General features: G+C 37.8%; 5 protein-coding genes across 5 annotated transcripts; 3 read left to right on the top strand and 2 right to left on the bottom strand.

The window, feature by feature from the left end:
• LOC101296884 lies at positions 1 to 1,062 on the top strand. The gene has a single exon (XM_004304952.1). It carries the CDS (start codon positions 1 to 3, stop codon positions 1,060 to 1,062), a length of 1,062 nt encoding a protein of 353 aa, XP_004305000.1.
• A 2,013-nt stretch (positions 1,063 to 3,075) lies between these two features.
• On the top strand, positions 3,076 to 3,918 carry LOC101296593 (NAC transcription factor ONAC010-like). Its single transcript, XM_004304951.1, has one exon. It carries the CDS (start codon positions 3,076 to 3,078, stop codon positions 3,916 to 3,918), a length of 843 nt encoding a protein of 280 aa, XP_004304999.1.
• Positions 3,919 to 4,104: 186 nt separating this feature from the next.
• Positions 4,105 to 6,928, bottom strand: LOC101298036 (protein YIPF1 homolog). The gene is made up of 6 exons (XM_004302386.1): positions 6,872 to 6,928; positions 6,738 to 6,777; positions 6,333 to 6,413; positions 5,402 to 5,588; positions 4,885 to 5,152; positions 4,105 to 4,488 (listed from the first exon to the last, which is right to left on the bottom strand). The coding sequence occupies exons 1-6, from the start codon at positions 6,926 to 6,928 to the stop codon at positions 4,282 to 4,284; spliced, it is 840 nt and encodes a 279-aa protein (XP_004302434.1). The 3' UTR covers positions 4,105 to 4,281.
• Positions 6,929 to 8,161: 1,233 nt separating this feature from the next.
• Positions 8,162 to 10,900, bottom strand: LOC101297745 (peroxisomal adenine nucleotide carrier 1-like). Its single transcript, XM_004302385.1, has 5 exons — positions 10,599 to 10,900; positions 9,495 to 9,726; positions 9,053 to 9,199; positions 8,800 to 8,957; positions 8,162 to 8,723 (listed from the first exon to the last, which is right to left on the bottom strand). The coding sequence occupies exons 1-5, from the start codon at positions 10,733 to 10,735 to the stop codon at positions 8,441 to 8,443; spliced, it is 957 nt and encodes a 318-aa protein (XP_004302433.1). The 5' UTR covers positions 10,736 to 10,900; the 3' UTR covers positions 8,162 to 8,440.
• A 2,931-nt stretch (positions 10,901 to 13,831) lies between these two features.
• Positions 13,832 to 20,178, top strand: LOC101297455 (mitochondrial Rho GTPase 1-like). Its single transcript, XM_004302384.1, has 15 exons — positions 13,832 to 13,916; positions 14,109 to 14,338; positions 14,627 to 14,759; positions 14,963 to 15,112; positions 15,429 to 15,605; positions 15,778 to 16,029; positions 16,573 to 16,641; positions 16,786 to 16,841; positions 17,131 to 17,212; positions 17,432 to 17,643; positions 17,731 to 17,800; positions 18,345 to 18,457; positions 19,034 to 19,184; positions 19,433 to 19,619; positions 19,741 to 20,178. The coding sequence occupies exons 2-15, from the start codon at positions 14,115 to 14,117 to the stop codon at positions 19,812 to 19,814; spliced, it is 1,950 nt and encodes a 649-aa protein (XP_004302432.1). The 5' UTR covers positions 13,832 to 13,916; positions 14,109 to 14,114; the 3' UTR covers positions 19,815 to 20,178.
• Positions 20,179 to 21,469: the final 1,291 nt, after the last annotated feature.

Below are 21,469 nucleotides of genomic sequence, written 5' to 3'. Positions count from 1 at the left end.
ATGGCAGCTCCGGTGATGCAAATCAAGGGCATGAGGTTTCATCCTACAGACGTTGAACTCATTGAATATTTCCTCCACGACAAGGCCGATGCCGATCAAGCAGGCTGTTACTCCAGTTTCATCCATGAATGTAATGATCTTTACGGCGAAAAGGCCATGGAGCCATGGGATATTTGGGACAAGTATGGGGGTTCTACATATGAGGAAGGAGAGCCCCTCTACTTCTACACCAAGCGCATCAAGCTGAACAGTGACGGCAAACGCTTTAATCGGAAGGTAGGCTCCGGTACATGGAGTGGAGAGTACTCGAAAGACGTCGTAGTTTCTTCGCAGAATGGCATAACCAAAATTGGGACAATGAGGAACTTACGCTATGAGATGATCAAGGGATGTGATGCTACTCAAAACGGTGCATGGCTTATGCACGAGTACGAGAGTGCGTTCGACATTGAACATGATTATGTGATTTGCGCTCTGAAAAGGAATCCAAGAAGAGCGCAAGCTAATCAGGAAGATGCTGAAATTACAAAAAAGAATAGTGTCAAAAAAAGAAAGAGCGCGAGTTTTGTTGATCATCAATCCAGAAAGCGGAAAAAGAAACTAAAGGAGGAAGAGATTTATGAGATAATTGATCTTGAACCGTCAAATATGGTAAAGGAAGAAAGGAAGGAAGAGACAGCTTACGACGATCAAGGTCGCAGCAGTTGTACGCAGCTGCCGGAGCAGCAGCCCTACCATCATGATCAGGATAATGTTACTGATTATTTTTCAGGGCGCCTTGGTAATAATTATGATGATGGTATTTGTTTAGACGATCTCATTGGACCAATTAATTCTCCATACTACAAGTCCTTTCAATATGAGAATCAGTTGTATCACGGCGACGACAGCAAGTTCAACTTCATGGATTACACGAATGGAGGGACGTCACAGCTGCCTGAGAATCAGTTATATCACCGCAGCGACGACAGCAAGTTCAACGTCATGGATTACATGAATATTGGAGGGATGTCACAGCTGCCCGATGATCAAGCCACTGTTGATTACCTAGAGAATTTCTAATTATGTCAGAATTGTTTCTTACTTTCTTATGTACTGTCCAACTTTGTATTGTTGTACATTGATGATTTCATGAAATAAACTGTATTTCGATACCTTGTTTTGTAATATCGATTCTCTGATTGAAGCTTATAATTATTTTGATTGGTAGTCTTAGTCACTACTGTTGATATCTAAAAATTCATCCCAAGTCCAGAAGCAGCTGCGCGCTTCAACAAACGATAGTATAGCTAGGGTATATAATAAACCAGGTTTCTTCTATTTGATTTATTAATTACTTATCATATATGTTTGAACTTCATATTGTCTTGCTTGGTTAACGCTTTCTGCAGTATGTCTTTTGTATCATCTTTTGGACTGAAGCCTATGGAAGTTCCCATATTAATGGTATATTCTTTCCCAATCTCAAATATAAGATTTTTGTCTCATTCATGCTTATTTATGTAGAGGAAAACAATGCAAAAAATTCTCTAAATTCATGATCAATGTGTTATTGGGACAGATTTTGGCGTATTAGAGATCGAACTATCGATCAAATCAACTAAACAAGTAGTTCTTAGTTAATGTATCTTCGACTTCTGTTTAAGGTATTGATTCCCATACAAACAGGAATGTTTCACGAATAGGCCAGGTTATGAGCCAGAGAAAACATGTTTATTTTAAACCATCAAGCTAGAGTTTTATTATAAGCTCCGATCCTTTCACTTCATATATATAACTCCCCCTCTCGCCCTCCCAATAATTTTCCTAAAAACAACTCTCTTCTGAGTCATCAAGAATAAAATTAAGATCAAAAACAGATTACTTCCATCAACAGAACTGAAACACAAGTGGTCAAGTCAGTAAGAGTCTAAGTGTGGAACTCCTCACTCATGTTCGAATCTCAGCCGACACTAATTGAAGTTAAATCCCAATTTATTCTTGGTGACTAGAAGGGAGGAAGCGTTCTGACAAGATCTCTCGACGTGGATTAGTCTCTGAGTCTGGAAAGTTTTTAAGGATACCGTTGATGATACTCTCATCAAAAAAAAAAAAAACACATTTGGTTTTTAGCCAATATATATATCAACACTGGGAGAAGCCGATTAAGTGCAGAAAACTCCACTGATTAGGAGTACGGAACTGTGTGCTTTTGAGTAGAACTAAGAATATATGGGAAAATGCTTAAATGTACAAAAATATGGTTTCCAAAGCCCATTCCTGGGTATATTTGAGGGCAGAGATATCTTTGATTATATATGTAGCATGAATAACAAGTAACATTTTGGGAGTAATTACCCCTTGAGCATCACATGTTGATGTTAACATCGATGTAGGTTTGATTGTAAGGTTGTTAGGGTTTTACAAAATTGCATGTCACACCGTATATGCCAATTCGAATTGTTTTGTTCCAAAGCAGAGATATTCGCGGGGCGGTTCGTCCTATTCAAATATTCACGACCAAGAAATATTAGATTCTCTTTCAGGTAGGCCTTAAAAGGAGAAGAAAGGCTGGAACACCAACAGCGTATATTATTGAGTTATAGAATTTACCCGACCTGATAGTACCCATTTTGGGAACGTCCGTTGCCAAAGTCATCATTGAATGGTAAATCCCCAATCCCTAAAACGGACTAGCCTCGATCAATTCCTCGGTTATCCTAATTCATTGTAACAAACGGATAGAAAATCCTAGTTCCTTGTAACACACGGATAGAGAATCCTAATTCCATGCAACACATGGAAAGATACCCAATATACGACCAAAACAATTCCTCGGATATCCTAATTCATTACGCACACGGATAGAGAATCATATATCCTTGTAACACAAGGGTAGAGAATCCTAGTTCCTTGGAACACACGGAAAGATACCCTATATATTTCGCGGTATCCGTCTTCGCATTTTTTCTAGATACTCATGTGAAATAGAATCACAAGCTCACAACCAAGACAATCTAGCCAGCTAGGGCAATCAACGTACTCTTTTCAATACTTTTCTCTCATAAAAGATTTTCGACAATCTCACTTAAAGCCATGGAACGTTTTCCGGTGGGATTCAGGTTTCATCCTACAGATAACGATCTCGTGAGTCACTACCTCCGCAACAAGGCCATGCTAGGAGACGGTTTCCGGTCCCCTTACGTCTCCGATTGCCCTGAATTCTACAGCTCGGAGCCTTGGACTGTGTGGGAAAAGTACGGTGGCAACTCAGTCGAGGACGGAGAGCCTCTCTTCTTCTTCATCAAACGCAAAAAGTTAAACCCTAAGGGCTCGCGCTTTGATCGGAAGGTGGGCACGGGAACCTGGAGCGGCCAGTATTTTGCCAAGGTTATGGAGGAGGGTAAGGTTATTGGAATCAAGAGGAACTTTCGATACGAGGGTGGAAGCTCTTCAGATCAAAACAATGCATGGTTGATGGATGAGTATGAGTTGAACAAGAATGATGTAACTGTCGTATGCGTTTTGAGAAAAAATCCTACAAAACCACCACCGAAAACTAACGAAACTAAGAGGAAGCTGAAAGATGGTGTTGATGGTATTGAACAAGATCTAGATCAAAGGAGAAAGCTTATTAGTAATCTGGATCAAAGGAGAAAGCTTCGAGGGAATTACATGCCGGAAAAGGAAGGGACTTCTTATCGGGAGGAACAAGGAGGCAGCAGTAGTAGTATTGATCATCATCAAGCTAGCAGTAGTTGGACGCCAAAGCAGGAGGATTATCGGCCTGAGTTGGCTCCGGATCTCGCCGCTGCTGATGATTTTGTGTTTTATACACATGATGAATTGCTTGCATCAACTTCGAAATCTAATGACTTTCTGGATCGATTTTATGAGGACAACAACTTCGACCAGTTGGTCCATAAGCAAGTCTTTTAAATGAGAAACATGAAAACACAGTTCGATTGTACTTGAGAACTTAGCTCTAGTAGCAGCCTAATTTGATGTGCTAGAGTTTGTAATTTTATTTATAGGTAATGATTGACGTTGTTTTTAATTGTAGAACAAATGTTCTTAACCGAGTCATATTGATCACTGCTACTCTCTTTTTTGAAAACGCAGACATACTCTAAAATATGAGATTTTGTATTTCCGAAAAGAATGAATACAAGATGTGCTTAATTGATGAATAATATTTCGGCTAACAGTAACAACAAGCCAATGTTCCAAAAATTATCTCAACTTTGTAATCTACATATTCTTTCACGCCTTTTCTGAAGGCCCAGTTTACTGTATAGTACTCTAGACTGTGACGGTGAACAAATAGAGTTTTAGCACGACAGATAGAGCCAACTGCAATAGAAATATCCCAGCCACAATCAAGAACCAGCTTTCACCTGCTGAAACAATATGGGCGCGAAGGTTTATGGCCACAAAAGTAGCAGACATGATCCCAGCCACGCCTGCAATTACCCATCGGAAAATTTCCAAGGGCACAACAGAGAGACACTGCAATAGTACACAGTAGCAATGTCAGCAAGCTATTATCGACCATCAAAATATGAGACTTTTCATAGTACAGATCCCCTAAACAAAGTCATGGCTCTTAATCTCTTATAGATAACACAGAAGATTAGCAATATCATGACTGAGTCTAAACTGAGACATGAATGACCAAAATTCTTAGAAGTGAAGGCTCTAAGTCAGCTTCTCCAGCATTCTTAAAAAACTAAAGACTTTACCGCACAAAATTTTAATATGAAGAAAGTTCTGGCCCATGTTTTCAAAATCTACAAAATAACAGATTAGAGCTTGGGTGTTGGCATACGCTTTTTGGGACATGCAGACATTTCTAAGCATATTTCTGGTAATAAGCTCAATGCATAAATACCTCCAGGGACTTACCAAAGCTGGTATAAAGACAAACAGGGAGTAGCCATACAGACAAAACAGCTGGACGAGACCTGCTGGTGCCGAGAAGTATTTAAGGATTACATACAGCAGAAGAGGAACAACAGTCACATAACCATAGAACAATCCAGCAGACCATTGCACCACATTAATGTCATATGTCCACTCTTGACTCTTGACCTTGTGTGCTACATATGTCACGAAGGTGCCAATGGCAGCGGCGACAAATATTAGGGTTGTGCATATCCAGAAAGGTCCATACCTACAAAGCATTTGATGTTGAAATCACATACAAATATCCATTGAGATATAGCATTAAAACACAAGCATGTTCCCAAATTAACAATAGAACTTTTTTAGAATAAACAAGTGACATCAGCATTAACAACTACTCAAATTAAAAGTGATGTCCATCTAGGATTATCAATTATCAAGGTAGTATGAGATGTATGAATTTTCCATACAACTCAAAGCTCTACTTTATAGGGTAAAGTTATCAAAGAAAACTTACAAATCTGGATTGTTGGTTGTTTTTTCATTGAAAGCTCCACTATATGGAAGGAGTGAGTCTTTAATCCTCTCTAGAACATCTGAAGTGTCAACGTCAAAATATGCTTTGTAAGAGGATACACTGAAAGTACGTAGCCAACCACTCTGCTGGGGTTCATCGGAACCAGATACAGGTTTTGAAAATGTGTCTGCATCAAGAGTTACATGCCTTTAACATCGTAGCAGATAAAATACAGTATATTATATTTATAGTAGTCATCCTTTAATAGGCTGGAAAAAATGTCTGAAAACAAGTCTGGATGCAAGTTTCAAACCCCTAACATGTAGCATTACTAACTTTTCTCATATTGTTCAACCCTGAGGAATGTCAATGCTCATAGAATGGGAATGGAAACACATGGCCTGAGCTGAGTCATTAATCCATAACTAACATTAGCCCTTTTAAGTTTTCTATTCCAAACATTCACTCTGTTTGAGTTCATCAGTCCACTTGTTAGCAGTTTCAAATTACTAAAACACATCTTTAGGCAAATATTGTTTGGTCTTGTTGACTCTCAGCAGCACACCCTATCAATTGCTACTACAGGTATCTTCTTCCAAAAAGTGATCCAACCCAAATATCCTGCATGTTATGAACACTTTGATCCCTTCACATTCCCCACTAGCCAACCTCGCATTCCTCGGCATCCCTTATTAGTATCCACCTAATTACTGGCACTTGTACAGATGTTCATTTTTCCTCTAGATTGAATTCACCCACACGATAGTCCATACTCCTAAACCATTCTTATCATCCTCAGAGTTAACTTTCTAACCCTTTGGGTACTGAATTGCATCCACATGACTACAAAAATCTAAAACAATGCAGGAATGTCGTAATACGAAAGCAACTGCATATTTAACAGACAAAATAAGAAACTGCATGTTCGTACCATCTGCATCACGAGGAGGGCGAGCACCACTAGAGATCTTCCCTTGCGCCTCGGATGGAGGAAATGTCTGAAGGTGTGAATCTGCAGACATTCACACCACACCATTAACACCAATGCAAAATGACCGAATCTCCGAAAACTTAAACCATAGCAACTAAGCTAGACTATAGACACAATCAAACAACACATCATTCACAATTATGCTTATCATTTTGCCACACTAATCAATAAACCCTCGGCTACTGAAAATTCAAATCGCAAAATGAAGATTTAACAAAAACAAATACAAAATCCAGCTGATTCGTTCCATATCGAATTCAATTTCGTTTTCTTTTTGCTTCAATTTCACGGCAAAGCAAAAGCTAAGCAACTCTAGAAAGTGATGAACCGAAAAAGGAATCTGACCTTCGAATTTGACGGTGTGGTGACCTGGATCTGGAACCGCCTGCAAAATCAGCCGAGATTGATGAGCCAGATGTACGTGTATAGTATAGATATACGTATGGATTTGTGTCTATGAGAAATTGAATACTTACAGCAGGAACGGATCCAGAGACGCTTTGGTTATCAATGCTGGTGTAATTGCCGGACATCATCTTGCTCAGTTTTTCTTCTTCTTCGTTTAGGCTCTGAGCTCTTCTCCTTCAGATCCCTGTGGGTGAAGAGTCTAGGGAGTCGCGCGTGGGTTTTTGTTTTGTTTTTTCCTCTATTTATTTCTTACGTGACAACGTATAAAACGACGTGGAAGCTAAAAAATTGAAAAACTTTTTTTTTGGTCCGAAAAAATTAAAATTTACCCCACCGTAAGCTGAATTACAATTTACAATTTTACAGAACTATAGTTTTTGTTTTTTTTTTTTTTTTTTAAGTAACGGTAAACTTAGTATAACATAATCTAAAATTACAACCATGAGAATATCAGTGGCAGAAATAAATTCTCTACTCTTGCCTCCCTACATAAAAGGTCCAACAATTACAATGGACTGTAAACCGATAGGGTTTAACCGTAACCTAAACGTATTCCATAAGTCTCAAGAATAAACAACTCTTTCAACGACTATACGCCAAAAGTACCAACATATATGCACAGGCAACCTCCTCGTTACATTGACAACAAGATTAAACCGACGTTATAGTCCCTAAAAACGATACCATAACCATGACACATCCAACGACACGACACTGACACCAAAATACCAAAACCCAACACCCTCGCTCAAAAAGGAGGGACAACAAAATTTACAAAACCATAGTTTTATGTATAAAATTTGAAATATTAAGTTCACACAATTTAGTCGTATAAATTCCGATGTTGGGCAATTGTTAAATTGTCGGTCCAAGTTCGTTTTGTCGTGATTATCAATTCTTGGTCGATCCGAGAACCATAGAGCTAATTCACGATAGATATGTCTATTCGTTGCCCTTCACAATACATAGGTTACGAGTGCCGAGCCAAGTAATGCCCCAAAAACAATGTAAAACACAATAAAATGTGATATTAACATCTTTCAGAGAGATGATAATCCGTCTCTTGCACACATAAAAACAACCATTTTGATAATAATTATCAACATTTTCACTTGTTTTCACTTGTTTATTATGGGATTAAGGGGACCTAAAATTTGAGCATAGTTATATGGGTATTGAACCTGTTTGGTACATGAAATGTTACGAGTTGTAACATTTATCAGAATCAAGGGCACACACTGAGCTAGTGTAATATATCAGAATCAAGGTGCCAAAACAGAAGATTATTGCATTGTTACCCGACCTTTTAGTTGAACAGACTCTACCACGTTCAAAAATGGAGTCACTAAACAAGGTAAATATCCGATCAATGAAACAAATTTTAACTATGCATTAATGTTCTTGCAGAACAAAAATGTCCATGCTACATTATTTCTGTGGGGTGTGAACAATTCGCTCTAAGGTTTGAGCTTACCCAAACCATGGTTTATCTCTAGCTAAAGAACACTTTATTACAGCAGTATGAGCTCCTATCAGAAAATTGGTTCCCCATCTTAATCGTACATCTGTTTCCGCTAATCAGATCAAACTCTCGCCTAATTTACATGTGAACTATGCATATTCTTGTCGATACATAACAATCATGCATTTTTTACTCTGCCTCTTGTGAGGAATAGATACCTTCTGATTGCAAGTATGAGAACCCAAGTAGTAGCAGAAATTTTTTCCTTGATCATCAAAAGCAATGCAGAGCTCAGAACAGTTTTCAAGATCTGGGCATGCAATCCTTTAAAGAAGCCAGGAATGCCTTCCCTTTTCCAGATAGAATTGAGAGTTCCTGGAATCGTTTTTCTGATCTTTGGGCGAGCTTCCTTAGTTTTATCGTCACCATCTGGGTCAGCAGCTTGGATCATGACCTTACACCTGTAGGAAGATGTTTAAATTGATTCCAAAGGTCAAGCTAATAATTGAGATAAAGTGTGAGAGAGCAATTGCACACCTGATGGCAGGATAGGTCAGAACGGTAGCAATAGTTTTTGAGACTGCACCTAGAACAAATGCTGAAAAGGCAGAAAGGGATTCCGGGGATGAGCCCTTGGATGGTTTATCTTGTTTTCCCTTCAGTACTCTTTGTTTCAGCTGATCAAACACTGTATACTGAAGTAGGATGATACAATCAGTTTTAGATTGAATCTCAGTTTAAGTGGAGACAAGGCAACATAATACAAAAAGATAAAATGAATGACAAGTACCTGAATTGCAGGGTTTGCGGTAAGCAACAGGGAGATTCCAAGACCATCAAATGCATCACTCCAGGTGCCCTCTGTAAGGGTCTTCCACAGCCCTTTGGATTTTCCAAAGGCAGTTGTCTGCATCCTTGACGAGGCTGTATCCAGAGGCTACACAGTTATACAACACAGTCATAAGGCTTGAAATCTCAGGGATGCAGGTTTCTTGCCTGTTCAAATCATAGAGGGGTTCAAAGAAAGTAACAAGAAGCTCCATGACATATATATAAATAAAGCCACAATTTTACTCTAGACAGGTCACAGTCAAGATGAGAACAAGAGAGCATGAGAACACATAGAGGCTGAACTCATGTTTTTGTATAAGGAATTTGTATCCGCAGAATCATACTATATCATCTAAAGAATTCTCAAGTAAAATGGGGGAGACTTCAAACAAGTGGCTCACCTGTGTGGCAATGGCAGTGCAAGCCCCAGCAGCAGCAGCAAGGATCAAATTTGCTGTTGTACCAATTGATTTAGAACCGCTGGTTTCCAGATATAATCTTTTGAAGTAGCTATACCCATAAAAGTAAACGAACTGAGAAATGAAGGATTGCAGGTTTTTTGTTTCCAGACCCTGATACAGTGAAAGAACCTGCCGCGTGGATATTGCTTCCCAGAATACGTCTGAGAGGTACCTACATAAGCCAAAACCAGAGAAATTAGGGTGAACTACACACCAAACTGAAGCTAATCAAGACATTTAGCGTCAAGCATTAACACATCAGCTAATGTCCTTATGAGGAACTACAGGATCATCAGGCTCATTGCTAGAATTCTAAGCATAGTTTCATGGCATAAGCATGGTAAACTTATATATAAGCATTAAAGGATCAATTGCTCTATGTTTCCTACAAAAGGAGCTGTAAGACTTCTTATGATGCAAACATCAAAAACCGGCTTCTTGAAATGATATATGCATGCCTAGCTTACACAAAGCCTCTTCCAACATGTAATTTCCCGGCATAAGTTAGACAACTGAAGAGAAGATTCTAACATGGGTTTTCTTGCAACTTTGCACTATAGAATCCTAAATCAGCTTCTCATATGCAGCAGTTGTATAACAATCCCCCTACTACAAAATTTCAATCCTTTTCGAAATCCCAAACTGATGCACAGCTGATATACTCATTTCTTAAACACCAAAACAAAGTCACACGGTGTAGCATGATCTAAGCACCTCGAAAAGGTCATCTTCGATTACAAACAAAGCAGAGCATTTAAAGGTACTATCTTGAAGTTGGATTTTTACTGTGCTCTAATGAATATCAGATTTCGAAATGATTCATATCTCAATTTCCAACTACTCCTAAACCCTATGATGATGATCATGGACTTCATCATTAAAAATCTAAACTTCCCAACTGCCACCTACCCAAGTACAATTCACTCACCAACTCCCACAAAAGCAGAGAAACACCCAGAATTTCACCACAAAACTAATCACAAATCCATGATCCAAACACAATCCACAGACCCAGATCAGATGAAAAGAGAGGGAGGTTGGTACCTGTACTTGGCCTGATCATTGGCTCTGACGTCAGCTTGGTACCTGGTTTTGCAGGTGTCAAGAGGGTACAGAATGGTGGTGCTCAGCAGTGATCCTATGGCTCCCGAAGTGGCCTCTGATATAGACTCTAGATCCATCCTGATCTTTCTTCTTCTTCGTCTTCCTCAAATTATTTGTTTATATCTCCCAAACCAGCACGTAGCATATTAAATTTGTGTCTCTCTTTATATACCAAAGTATGGGGAGCGTTGAAAAGTTAAGGAAACAGAGTGGGATGACCGGTCCGGTGGCGTTTTCTTGCCACCTTGAATAAACGTGTTTTATTTTGCCGTCCTCCGTATAATTACAATCAATGAGTCACTAGTATAGTAGCATTAGGCTATTAGCTACCCACCTTTTTTCTAGTTAGATCGATTTCACATAATTGGGAGAGTAAGGTATGAGCCCTCACAAGTTGGTTTAGCTAGTCACTGCTACTAGGTACTGAGAATGAGTCCATATAGAGAATGCAACAGTGGTTGCACCATCATCTTATATGACTTTGTAAGCTATTGATTGTGGTGTACGAGAAATGGAGCTATGATGTACATAATAAATAATATCACCGAGCACCAATCGTGGTTATAATTTACGATAATTTAAAACGCGAGAAGGGAGAGATAATTTAGCGCGATTGCAATGCACTAGAGGAGGGAGGAAGAGGTTGGACGGTAAAAATTTGTCTTCCCGGTAATGGCCGATATTCATTTTAGGAGCAACCCATACCTAGGGCGAGTTGCGTGACGGAAGCTATTATGTCAAACAGTGATGGGTCATGTCCACATTATAGGAAAGATGAACCAAAGGGAAAGCTGTATGCTATTGCCTCCTAGGTGAGTCCCCGTGTCTTTTTCTCTTTTTTGGGTATGGGGCATATCATTATCAGCATACGGCTAATGGCTCCTTCCGTCACTTCTCTATTGTTTCATTTGTTTGCTAATGGAGTGGGCTTTGACCCGAATCCGAAAGACTCGTTTGGCTCTGTTGTTTGTAAACAAAGTCGGCTTTCCTGTTCAAAAAACAAAAACAAAGTCGGCTTTGCCTAGTTCACGATCCACCAACCAACTAAAGAGTAAAGACAGGCCCAACTTGTCAATGTCAAAAGAATGAGTCTCACACCGCCCATCATTGGAGTGACATGCGATATGCTGCGGAAGTACGTAGCTTCATGAATCAGTCTGATCGTCTAATGGTCGATGGATCTGGCTCTTCTAAAGTGAGGAGTCTGTGAATTTAGTTAAAGTTCATAAAATTTGGACTCTTTATCTAATCTAAAGGTCATGAAAATTAACACGTTATTGTTTTATTAAATTTTTATTTTTATTCTTAACTATTGTTAACATGTCATTAACTATAAATTATAAAACCAAAACAAAAAAAAAGGTCTGGGTTTTCTGTACGACCTATGAGTATTTGAGTTTGAATTCCTCCGTTACCTAATCTAACCGAAACACCGCATATGATTGAGTAGTGTCCCTCCACAATTTCTGAGTCTCCCACCACAAATTCGGAGACGTTAAAAGTGAAATCGATTTCGATTTCTTTCTTTTCCAATTGACTTGTTTATATCGATCATGAGGGTTAGATCAAGTGATATTCTTACAGTGTCTTTGACAGATCTCAACTCTAGGCAATCAATCAATTAATCACCTGCATATATATAAATCATTGCAGACATATGTATCTGTATAAATAATCACATTTATGGTCATTGCTCAATTGACTTGAAGTAAATATAAGTTCATGAACGAGGAGTATGTGATTTGAATTGAAGGTCTCTAACTAATGGAGTTTATGCAAGTCCAATCAACTTCTGTTTCATCTTTCAACTACAATTAAAAATTGATAATTGTACGAGTTCATTATCTGGATTTATGTTTGATCCGGCAATTAAAGGAGTTGAAAACTTGAAACTCAGATGTAGAGGAGAAATATGACAGAAACCCAAATAATTTTTTTTGAGTAAGAAATCCCAAACCTTTAACCATGGTTAAGAATAAAAATAAAAATTTAATAAAAGACTGACGTGTCAATTTTCATAACCTTTAGATTATACAAAAAGTCCAGATTTTATGAACTTTAATTAAATCCACAGACTCCTCACTTTAGAGGAGCCGGATCCGAAATATAGCATGGCAGAAATAAGAATATTTAGACTATTTCAAGCAAACATGCATAACATTTTGTATAATAGTACGTGTGGCCTCTTTGTGTTGGTCCAGAGGCCAACATGACAAAGAAATATCATGTTTAGATTGATAAGTTTGGAGTGATATCTTTGGTACATTGATAATTCTAATAATTAAACGTAATAAGAACTCATAGCACGTTTATTTGGATATCAAGTTAAGGGTTACCTGAGAATCAATTCCTCGTAATAGTGAGACATGTACTCATTCCAAGATCTTTATATGTGTTTAATAAATGTATAAATCAAATTACTTTGTCATACGTACGTATGCTAGTAAACGCATAAAATCTCATAAAATCAGTCCATTTTTATTGATTTATGTTGTCATTCCAGGTAAAATGTGTCACTAATGACAATAACATTGTGTTTTAATTCTTGATTTACTCGCATAAACAACTTTCATTTCTACACATCACTACAAATTTCAAGTTGGAGTAGGTCATTTATTCTCATACTCAATAATTAGATATTAGAATATAACTAGAAAAATCCATAACTATCACATCACTTCAGTCAACTTTCAAACATCTTCATCATCGTCAACCCATAATCACTCGCTTAGAAACTAAGTACCAATCATTTGATAAAATATAAAAGGTTATGAAATCAACACTTTTTTTTTTTTTACTAATTTGAATTTTGTCTTTTAATGACTTAAATTTTATTTTTTTATGAATGTGTTAACCAAAAAAGAAAAAAAGTGTGTGAATTTCAATTTAGGGTGTGTGAATTTCAAATCCTAATATAAATTAATTTAAAAATAAAACACAAAATAAAATTACCAATCTGTAATTACTATGTAATTAGAGCTTTATTAAACTAACTTGCTCCATAATTAATCCAAACCTGACGTGGCGCCCAACCCCACCAACCGCACAACTCAGCTTGCCTAATAAGCCACACCGTCCTACATGTCAGCCACCGCTCAAAACCACCAGCGCCTCTGAAAAATATAAAACAGAAAAAGACATTTTCATTCTTCTTTCCACTTTCTGTAACAAGCAGCAGCCTCACCTCCACCACCTCCCCTAGGGTTTATCTCTCTCCCTGGGTTTTATCTCCCTATCGATCAGCCCCTCATACTTCAGGTATATTACATCTCTGCCATCGCCCTCCCTCACTCTCCTTCATAAATTTCGTAAGCTTAAGCTTCATAAATTTTATTCCGGATTGAGTTCGATTCCGGCGTTCTACTTTTTTTTTCCGGTAATATTCTGAGTTTTCCGGTTGCGATTTCAGTAGTGGAGTTTGATTTGTTAGGGTTTTTGGTGGTTTTGCAGTTCCGAATGGCGAGAACTGCAGCTGGAAACGCGAACCAGCACCACGGCGGCCGGACGGCGGTTCGGATTGTGGTGGCGGGAGACCAGGGGACTGGAAAATCGAGCTTGATTGTGACGGCGGCGGCGGAGAACTATCCGGCGAATGTGCCTCCGCTGCTGCCGCCTACACGGTTGCCTGAAGATTTCTACCCCGAGCGTGTGCCTATTACGATTATTGATACTTCTTCTAAGTATGAACTCCGGTGCACTGAAATGGTTTGCTTTTAGTGGATCAAAGAGTGTAGGAAGTTCGGAAGCGAATGTGTTGTTGAACTGCAAGTGCTTGTGTGTTTGAAATCTCTATTTGATTTTGCCGGAAAATGTAGGAAGGAAACTAGATTTAGATTTAGGGTTGAGAACTCTTCGGAGTTTGATATTTGTCTTGTTAAGTTGTAACGTGTATGAACTTTATAGAGTTGGCTAATTTCCTGCTAAGATCTAAAGTTTGGTGCTGATGTTTATTCTGTTTTCTTAATCAGGCCGGAAGATAATGTTAAAGTTGCGGAAGATTTGAAGGCTGCTGATGCAGTTGTGCTAACTTATGCTTGTGATCAGCCTCATACACTTGACCGGTTGAGTACCTTTTGGCTTCCAAAGCTTCGTCAGCTAGAGGTGAATGTTTGTGTTATTATTTCATCCTCATGTGTGTCGTTATGAAAAACAAAGAGGAGAGAGCACTGTTGAATGAAAACCTTAATCGTAACAGATATCACTGTGAAAATGGAACATTAAATATTGCTTTGATCTGTTAGAGAAGTGGTGCTTTGGTTTTCAGCATGTATTTATGATGGGAAAATATGAAATTCTGTGAGCAGGTAAGGGTTCCTGTTATAGTCGTTGGTTGTAAGCTCGATTTGAGAGATGAGAACCACGAGGTGAGCCTGGAGCAAGTGATGTCACCAATAATGCAACAGTTTCGGGAAATTGAAACTTGCATAGAGTGTTCGGCATTTAAACATATTCAGGTATACTGAAATGAATCTTCTATTTCCCGATTCTTTGCTGGTTAAATGTCACTATTTTGTACAATTCAGCATGCACAGTATGTTGCACTTCTTTATACTTCATTATGTATTTGGGTTGTCCCTTGATCAAGGGGACTAAATGTATTTAAAGTTTCCCATAAACTTTTCATTAGTAGCATGCATCTGCATTTCAGTTCATTGTTCAAAGAAAAGGGGATGAATAAATGACTTTATTTTGCAACTAGTTTCTTGTTATTTTGGCAATGACATTCTATCACTTGGAGTCTTTACTTTTGACTTATTTCTGTTTTTGCAGATTCCAGAGGTTTTTTACTATGCACAAAAAGCTGTTCTTCACCCAACAGCCCCATTATTCGATCAGGAAACACAGACTTTGAAGGACCAATGCGTGCGAGCCTTGAAGCGGATATTCATTCTCTGTGATCATGACAGGGATGGTGCCCTTAGTGATCCAGAATTGAATGATTTCCAGGTTCTCTTTATCTGTTATGCAACAAGTTAAATACGTTCTATTCTAAGTGTTCTTCAAAATCCTAGAGTCTATGTTACATATTGGTATTAGTGTATAGATTCTCAGTTTTTCTTAGCTAAATTAATGGAATCAATGTTTGAGATACGTTGAAATTGGAAACTTATTGCAACAGGTTAAATGTTTCAATGCTCCACTACAACCTTCTGAAATAGTGGGTGTGAAGAGGGTTGTGCAAGAGAAGTTACCAGAAGGAGTCAATGACCAGGGGCTTACACTGACAGGATTCCTCTTCCTGCATGCACTATTTATAGAGAAGGGACGTCTAGAGACAACTTGGACTGTTCTCAGGAAGTTTGGCTATAACAATGATATACGACTTTCAGAAGAACTAATTCCAAATATCCCAAAACGGACTTCAGACCAGGTAAGTTTTCATTGAGTTATTATTTTTATGTTGTGTAGATGCTTTTATCTAGTGCTGATATTCTTAAAACTAAAATAGGAGATTCATCTTGTTTTGGGTAATCATTTTCAAGAATTTAGTAACCTAGCATGTTCTCTTTTACACTACGACCTTTAAGTTTGGTCTGAGTTCAATGAGTGCTAGAGTCCCTACTAGTTAAGTACACTCTTTGTTGATTTTGAATTGACTTAAAGGGTCAGAACTAAATCTCCAGCTATTATATGTGCACGCATGCATTGGTTAATCAATGATTCTTTAGATAAACATGGTATAAGTGTACATATAAACATTGCTTTAAGCTGGACCTTGAGGGCTCAATACTGAGCCTGATCTTGAATAATAGATTGTCTGCCAACTTCATTCAGGTGTTTGAACTTATCCCCTTCCATGATGTGCTATTATCATGCCAGCTTAAGTCCGTAACATTTGTGAAGTTCCATTATTGTTTCTGTTTCCATTTTGTAAAGCCGTTTGACGTTGATGTATACTTCGTCATATATGCAGAGTGTGGAGCTGACAAATGAAGCAATCGATTTTCTGAGTGCAACATTTAACTTATATGACGATGACCGTGTATGTCTTATTATATGCTTATTTTCAAAAGCTGCTTTTTATTTTATCATGCTGTTATATTGATGGTGATTTATCATACAATTTCCTCTATGCATTAGTTGTGTTCGTCCTATTCTTATCGTAAGTATGCTGTTATTGCACCAGGACGGGGCCCTACGACCACGGGAACTGGAAGAACTATTTTCGACTGCTCCTGTAAGGTATTTTTCTTCCTCAGAATCATCATTTTTATGTTTGTTTGCAACCTGTTGGTTACTTATTTATGAGATTGCATTTTGTGTATTTGCTTGTGTGGTATTATGTTACTGTTATATCTCTTCAATTTACAATCAACTTGCTATGTCTATTATATAGATAGATGATCAGAACTTATTTGCTCTATCTAAATGTTAGTTTTCAGTTGAAAGCTTCTTCAATATTTGAACTTTGATCAGTATTACTACTTATGAATATGTTGGCATCTTCTAAGTGTTGCCTTTGGATTTGCAGTCCATTTAGTGAATTTCCATACAAAGAAGCTGAAGAGAGAAATGCATTTGGAGGCCTCTCACTTGACGGGTTCTTGTCACAGGTATGTATTATCTGCCACACAATATTCCCCCACCCAATAATTTAAAAAAAAAAAATCAATTGTAAAAGATTACAATTGAATTCCCATGTCTCATCAAATTGTTATACTTGTATCTACTCAAACATATTTGTACTTTATGACGTGCACTATGCATATGTAAATAATTTTTGTCATTTTTCTCCTGTATGCCTAAATTTTGGTGAAAACGTGTAATTTCAGTGGGCCCTCATGACACTCCTAAACCCAGCTTCTACCATGGAGAATCTTATATACATTGGTTATGCTGGTGATGTTTCCTCTGCAATCCGTGTTACTAGGAAAAGGCGTTTAGATCGCAAGAAACAACAATCAGAAAGAAATGTCTTCCAATGCTTCGTCTTCGGCCCAAAGAAGGCTGGAAAGTCTGCATTGTTGGATTCTTTTCTTGGAAGGTCTATCTCAAGAAACATTGTTCATTTCTGATTCTTGTGGGAATTTTTCTAATTGTGTAAATTGATCAGTGGTAACTGGAAATGCAGGCCATTTTCTGATAACTATCATCCCACCACCGAGGAACGTTATGCAGTTAACCATGTTGATCAGCCTGGGGTAAGTTGTCAAACATGCATCTTGTGTCTTAAGACTCTTTAGCAGTTGCATGGAGTATGCTTGTCCCTTTTTCCCTTCTCTTATGCACATCTACATATAAGGCAAACGTAACCAGATACTGTAACCAGACTGTATGGGATATCTAATGTATTTCGAAATTGTTTTCAAGATACATATGCCGTTCTCTTGTGGTATTGTATCTGAGTGAATTGTATGTTAACTTGATTACTTCGTATTTTAGAGAGCACCCATTAATAGTGTCCCAGTATGTATAGGTTGAGTGGTTGACCAGCTACTGTAGTGTCAGTCACTGATAGTAGTAATATCCAATATGTTGTCTATGCTTGTTTTAACATTAAGTTTAAATGCATGTCGGTGAGACATGTAGATGAACTGTGAGGATAGCTCTAAATTAAGAGTCGCTTTAAGAAGGCAGTCACTTTATAATGTGTGTGTGTATGTAATACATATACGTTTGAGCTAAATATTCTGAGTTCTATTATTTGTTCTTTGAGCAAGTTTGTAATACTACAACTGTTCACAGGGAACCAAGAAATTCCTAGTGTTGAGAGAAGTTCCCGAAGATGGAGTTAGCAAATTACTGTCTAGTAAAGATGCTTTGGCTGCTTGTGACATAGCTGTATTTGTTCACGACAGGTACTACCTGCATAAATCCTTACTGGTTGCATGATTGCATCTGATAATGTAATGGATGCTGTATGAGTTTCACTAGTACAACAGTAACAGTTGTTTCTTTTGTGTACATTCAAGTGTCTGTTCCAGATTTGTAGCTTTATTGTACCTTAAAATGTCTCTTCGTTATGATATTTAAAGTCATGTTTTAATAGGGTGCATTATGCAAAGTTTTCCCATTTGACCTAGCACTTTACCTTTCTGATGCAGTCACTTTTTCTCGAGTCTTAATACACTTCCATATTGATATGTTTTAGCCATTTTTTTTTCCATTGTTCTGGTTGCAAGCATAAAACTGTGAAGAGTACATGCAAGAAAGAAATATAGGCTCATAATGGCATATTAAATCGAATATCTAAAATTAATTGAATTTATTGCAGTATGAGAAAAGGTTACATCGATGACCTTAAGAGGATATAAACCTATAACTTCTTACTATACTATCCGCCAAGTGCATTACTTTAGGTTAGGTGCATACATCTCTTTACCTTAAAATTGGCAATTCATGCCTTGTACTTATGGAGTCTTTTGCTTTGCTAGTTCTGATGAATTGTCTTGGAAGAGAGCAACTGAGTTGCTGGTAGAAGTTGCTAGTCATGGTGAGAATACTGGTTTTGAGGTGCCTTGCCTCATTGTTGCAGCTAAGGATGATCTGGATTCATTTCCATTGGCCATACAGCATTCTACAAGGGTATTATATTTATCCATTGACTACATACATCTATTTTTCTTCTGAAAAAAGAACTTGATGATAAATATTACCAAAAGATGATATTTTGAAGAGTGAAGTTTGTGTAGACTCTTACATATTGACAGATAAGGTTTTTTGGAGCTTGAAATATATACCTCTGATGGGCGCTATATTGGAATTGTCTCACTTTATTAGAGTTGATTCAACTGTCTGAAACAAAAAGTTACATGTTTTAAATACTAATGCAGGTCAGTCAGGATATGGGAACAGAGGCTCCTATACCTATTAGCACGAAGTTGGGTGATTTCAACAGTGTATTTCGTAAAATCGTAAGTGCTGCGGAGCACCCACATTTGAGTATTCCCGAGACGGAGGCTGGGAGGAGTCGCAAGCAATATCACAGGCTCATAAACCGCTCGCTCATGTTTGTTTCAGGTATGATGTCTTTTATATTCCACCTGTTAATCTATGGGGTTCTCTGAATCCTCATTCTTTTGTTTCCCATTGAGTATCAATTTATTTGTGCCTGTTGTTGAATGTGTTTGGCTCCTTACAGTGGGAGCTGCAGTGGCCATTGTTGGACTGGCGGCTTACCGCGTCTATGCTGCAAGGAAGAATGCCTCCAGTTAAAGGATGATGAAGCTTTCATTGAAAGATTGGCTCTTTAGGAGGCCTACGTCCTCGACCTTGATGGCTTCACAAGGCTGTCGTCTTCAAATTCCCTGGTTGAATTGTAGAGAGATTGCCAAAAAGAATATATATATCCTATTATTACACCCTTCTACCTCCTGCCTTCTCTACAGCGAGACATGTAATGTGCTTATGTTACCCAGTTCCTTACCATGGGTAAAGGTCCTCTGAAACTACGATGGAATGAGTTATTAGCTAGTGCAGTGAAATATTTTGGCTATTACTTGAGCCAAATGAAGCATTTTAAACATTCTCAGAAAAGAAAAAAGAAAAAAGAATCAAGCATTTTAAACAACTTTTGACCAGATGGAGACCTAATCAATCAAAATTAATCTTCATAGATAGATCATTGAACAACTAGAATGGATCTTCAACAGTGGATGTTCATCATTCTCAGACGGGTTTACAGGTTAGCAATTGTATTGTAGTTTTGTGCCGATCTAATAGTGTAATCCTCAATTCTTCGTTCGCTTCTTGTTGATTATAATGTGCAATATTTCTAGTATAAACGTTCGGTGATGATGCTTGTTGATCTCTTCAGTGTTCACCGCATTCCGCCATGGCGTACTCAGCGAATCTATAACATCTATTGTCACACAAAACAGTAATCAAAACAAACACAAACAAAACTGAAGCACATCATTACTTTCAAAAAAAAAAAAAAAAAACTAGAAGCACATCATGCAAGTCGTGTTAGTTTTCCAACTCTTGAAAGAGCATGACAGACATATTTTGGTCATGCTTAAGCAGCTTAACCTTTTTCTTTGTGTAAAAAACTGGCTTCCTCGAATTATAACAACCTCGATATTCTGCAATTTGACATTCATTATAGAATTTGGTCCTTCATTTTTTTATTTTTTTATTTTTTATTTTAACTTGGTCACAATGAGCATGAAACCAGTGCTGAACCAGCCATAGCGTCGGTGGTTAAGACTTAAGAATCTTAGGAATTAAGAGTGCCTACAGGCACAAGATGCTATCTCATAGGAATCAAGTGAATGTTTTACGCTATATGATTCATTGTTCCAGATATGCTTCATTGTTCCAGTGATTGTGAGACAGTGAGTGCACACATTGGTTTTTCGGTTTCAGTAGCTTCGTTTGAGTGCACATTGCAACGTCCCCGCCAGAGTTGTAACACTTGTATAATTGTATTAGTTGTATAGAGTTTAGTTGTATAGAGTTGCTTCTATACAAAAACTGATAGAGAAGTGCTTGGACGCTAAAGCATATTTGAAACAAAACATACAGCACTTTCAGTTATGAGCTATATTGCAGTGACAATCTTACAACATGCATGCAAACTAAGCATGCATTTTAAACAATCTCAACCGATGAATAAAAAAAAAAGTTAAATAATGAACCAAGACTGTTTTAGCCAAACATTTCAATTCAGTTGTTTTCGATGACTAATTAGTGTATTCATTCATTTCCAAACAGATAAAATATGAAAGCGATAGGAGAAAGTCACAACATTCACAATGCTAACAAGTACAAGTTTACGTTGTATTCCTTACCATTAACACCTAGAACAATTTGTTTTAGAATAGTTTGAACATTGATGGAATCCTATAACATCTATAGTTACATAAAAG

The sequence above is a fragment of the Fragaria vesca genome, linkage group LG6 (genome assembly GCF_000184155.1).
Source record: "Fragaria vesca subsp. vesca linkage group LG6, FraVesHawaii_1.0, whole genome shotgun sequence".
NCBI lineage: Eukaryota > Viridiplantae > Streptophyta > Magnoliopsida > Rosales > Rosaceae > Fragaria > Fragaria vesca.
This window is presented reverse-complemented; position numbering and strand designations above follow the sequence as displayed.

What these genes read in the sequence shown, in the direction of transcription:
- LOC101296884 (XM_004304952.1), top strand. Translation starts at nt 1, where the DNA reads ATGGCAGCTCCGGTGATGCAAATCAAGGGCATGAGGTTTCATCCTACA.
- LOC101296593 (XM_004304951.1), top strand. Translation starts at nt 3,076, where the DNA reads ATGGAACGTTTTCCGGTGGGATTCAGGTTTCATCCTACAGATAACGAT.
- LOC101298036 (XM_004302386.1), bottom strand. Translation starts at nt 6,928, where the DNA reads ATGATGTCCGGCAATTACACCAGCATTGATAACCAAAGCGTCTCTGGA. An exon ending in ACAACCAACAATCCAGATTT is followed by an intron (nt 5,153 to 5,401) that starts GTAAGTTTTCTT and finishes AATGCTTTGTAG; the next exon opens with GTATGGACCTTTCTGGATAT. An exon ending in TTGTCTTTATACCAGCTTTG is followed by an intron (nt 4,489 to 4,884) that starts GTAAGTCCCTGG and finishes GTACTATTGCAG; the next exon opens with TGTCTCTCTGTTGTGCCCTT.
- LOC101297745 (XM_004302385.1), bottom strand. Translation starts at nt 10,735, where the DNA reads ATGGATCTAGAGTCTATATCAGAGGCCACTTCGGGAGCCATAGGATCA. An exon ending in CCGCAAACCCTGCAATTCAG is followed by an intron (nt 8,958 to 9,052) that starts GTACTTGTCATT and finishes ATCCTACTTCAG; the next exon opens with TATACAGTGTTTGATCAGCT. An exon ending in CTGACCTATCCTGCCATCAG is followed by an intron (nt 8,724 to 8,799) that starts GTGTGCAATTGC and finishes ATCTTCCTACAG; the next exon opens with GTGTAAGGTCATGATCCAAG.
- LOC101297455 (XM_004302384.1), top strand. Translation starts at nt 14,115, where the DNA reads ATGGCGAGAACTGCAGCTGGAAACGCGAACCAGCACCACGGCGGCCGG. An exon ending in CGGCATTTAAACATATTCAG is followed by an intron (nt 15,113 to 15,428) that starts GTATACTGAAAT and finishes CTGTTTTTGCAG; the next exon opens with ATTCCAGAGGTTTTTTACTA. An exon ending in ACTTATATGACGATGACCGT is followed by an intron (nt 16,642 to 16,785) that starts GTATGTCTTATT and finishes TTATTGCACCAG; the next exon opens with GACGGGGCCCTACGACCACG.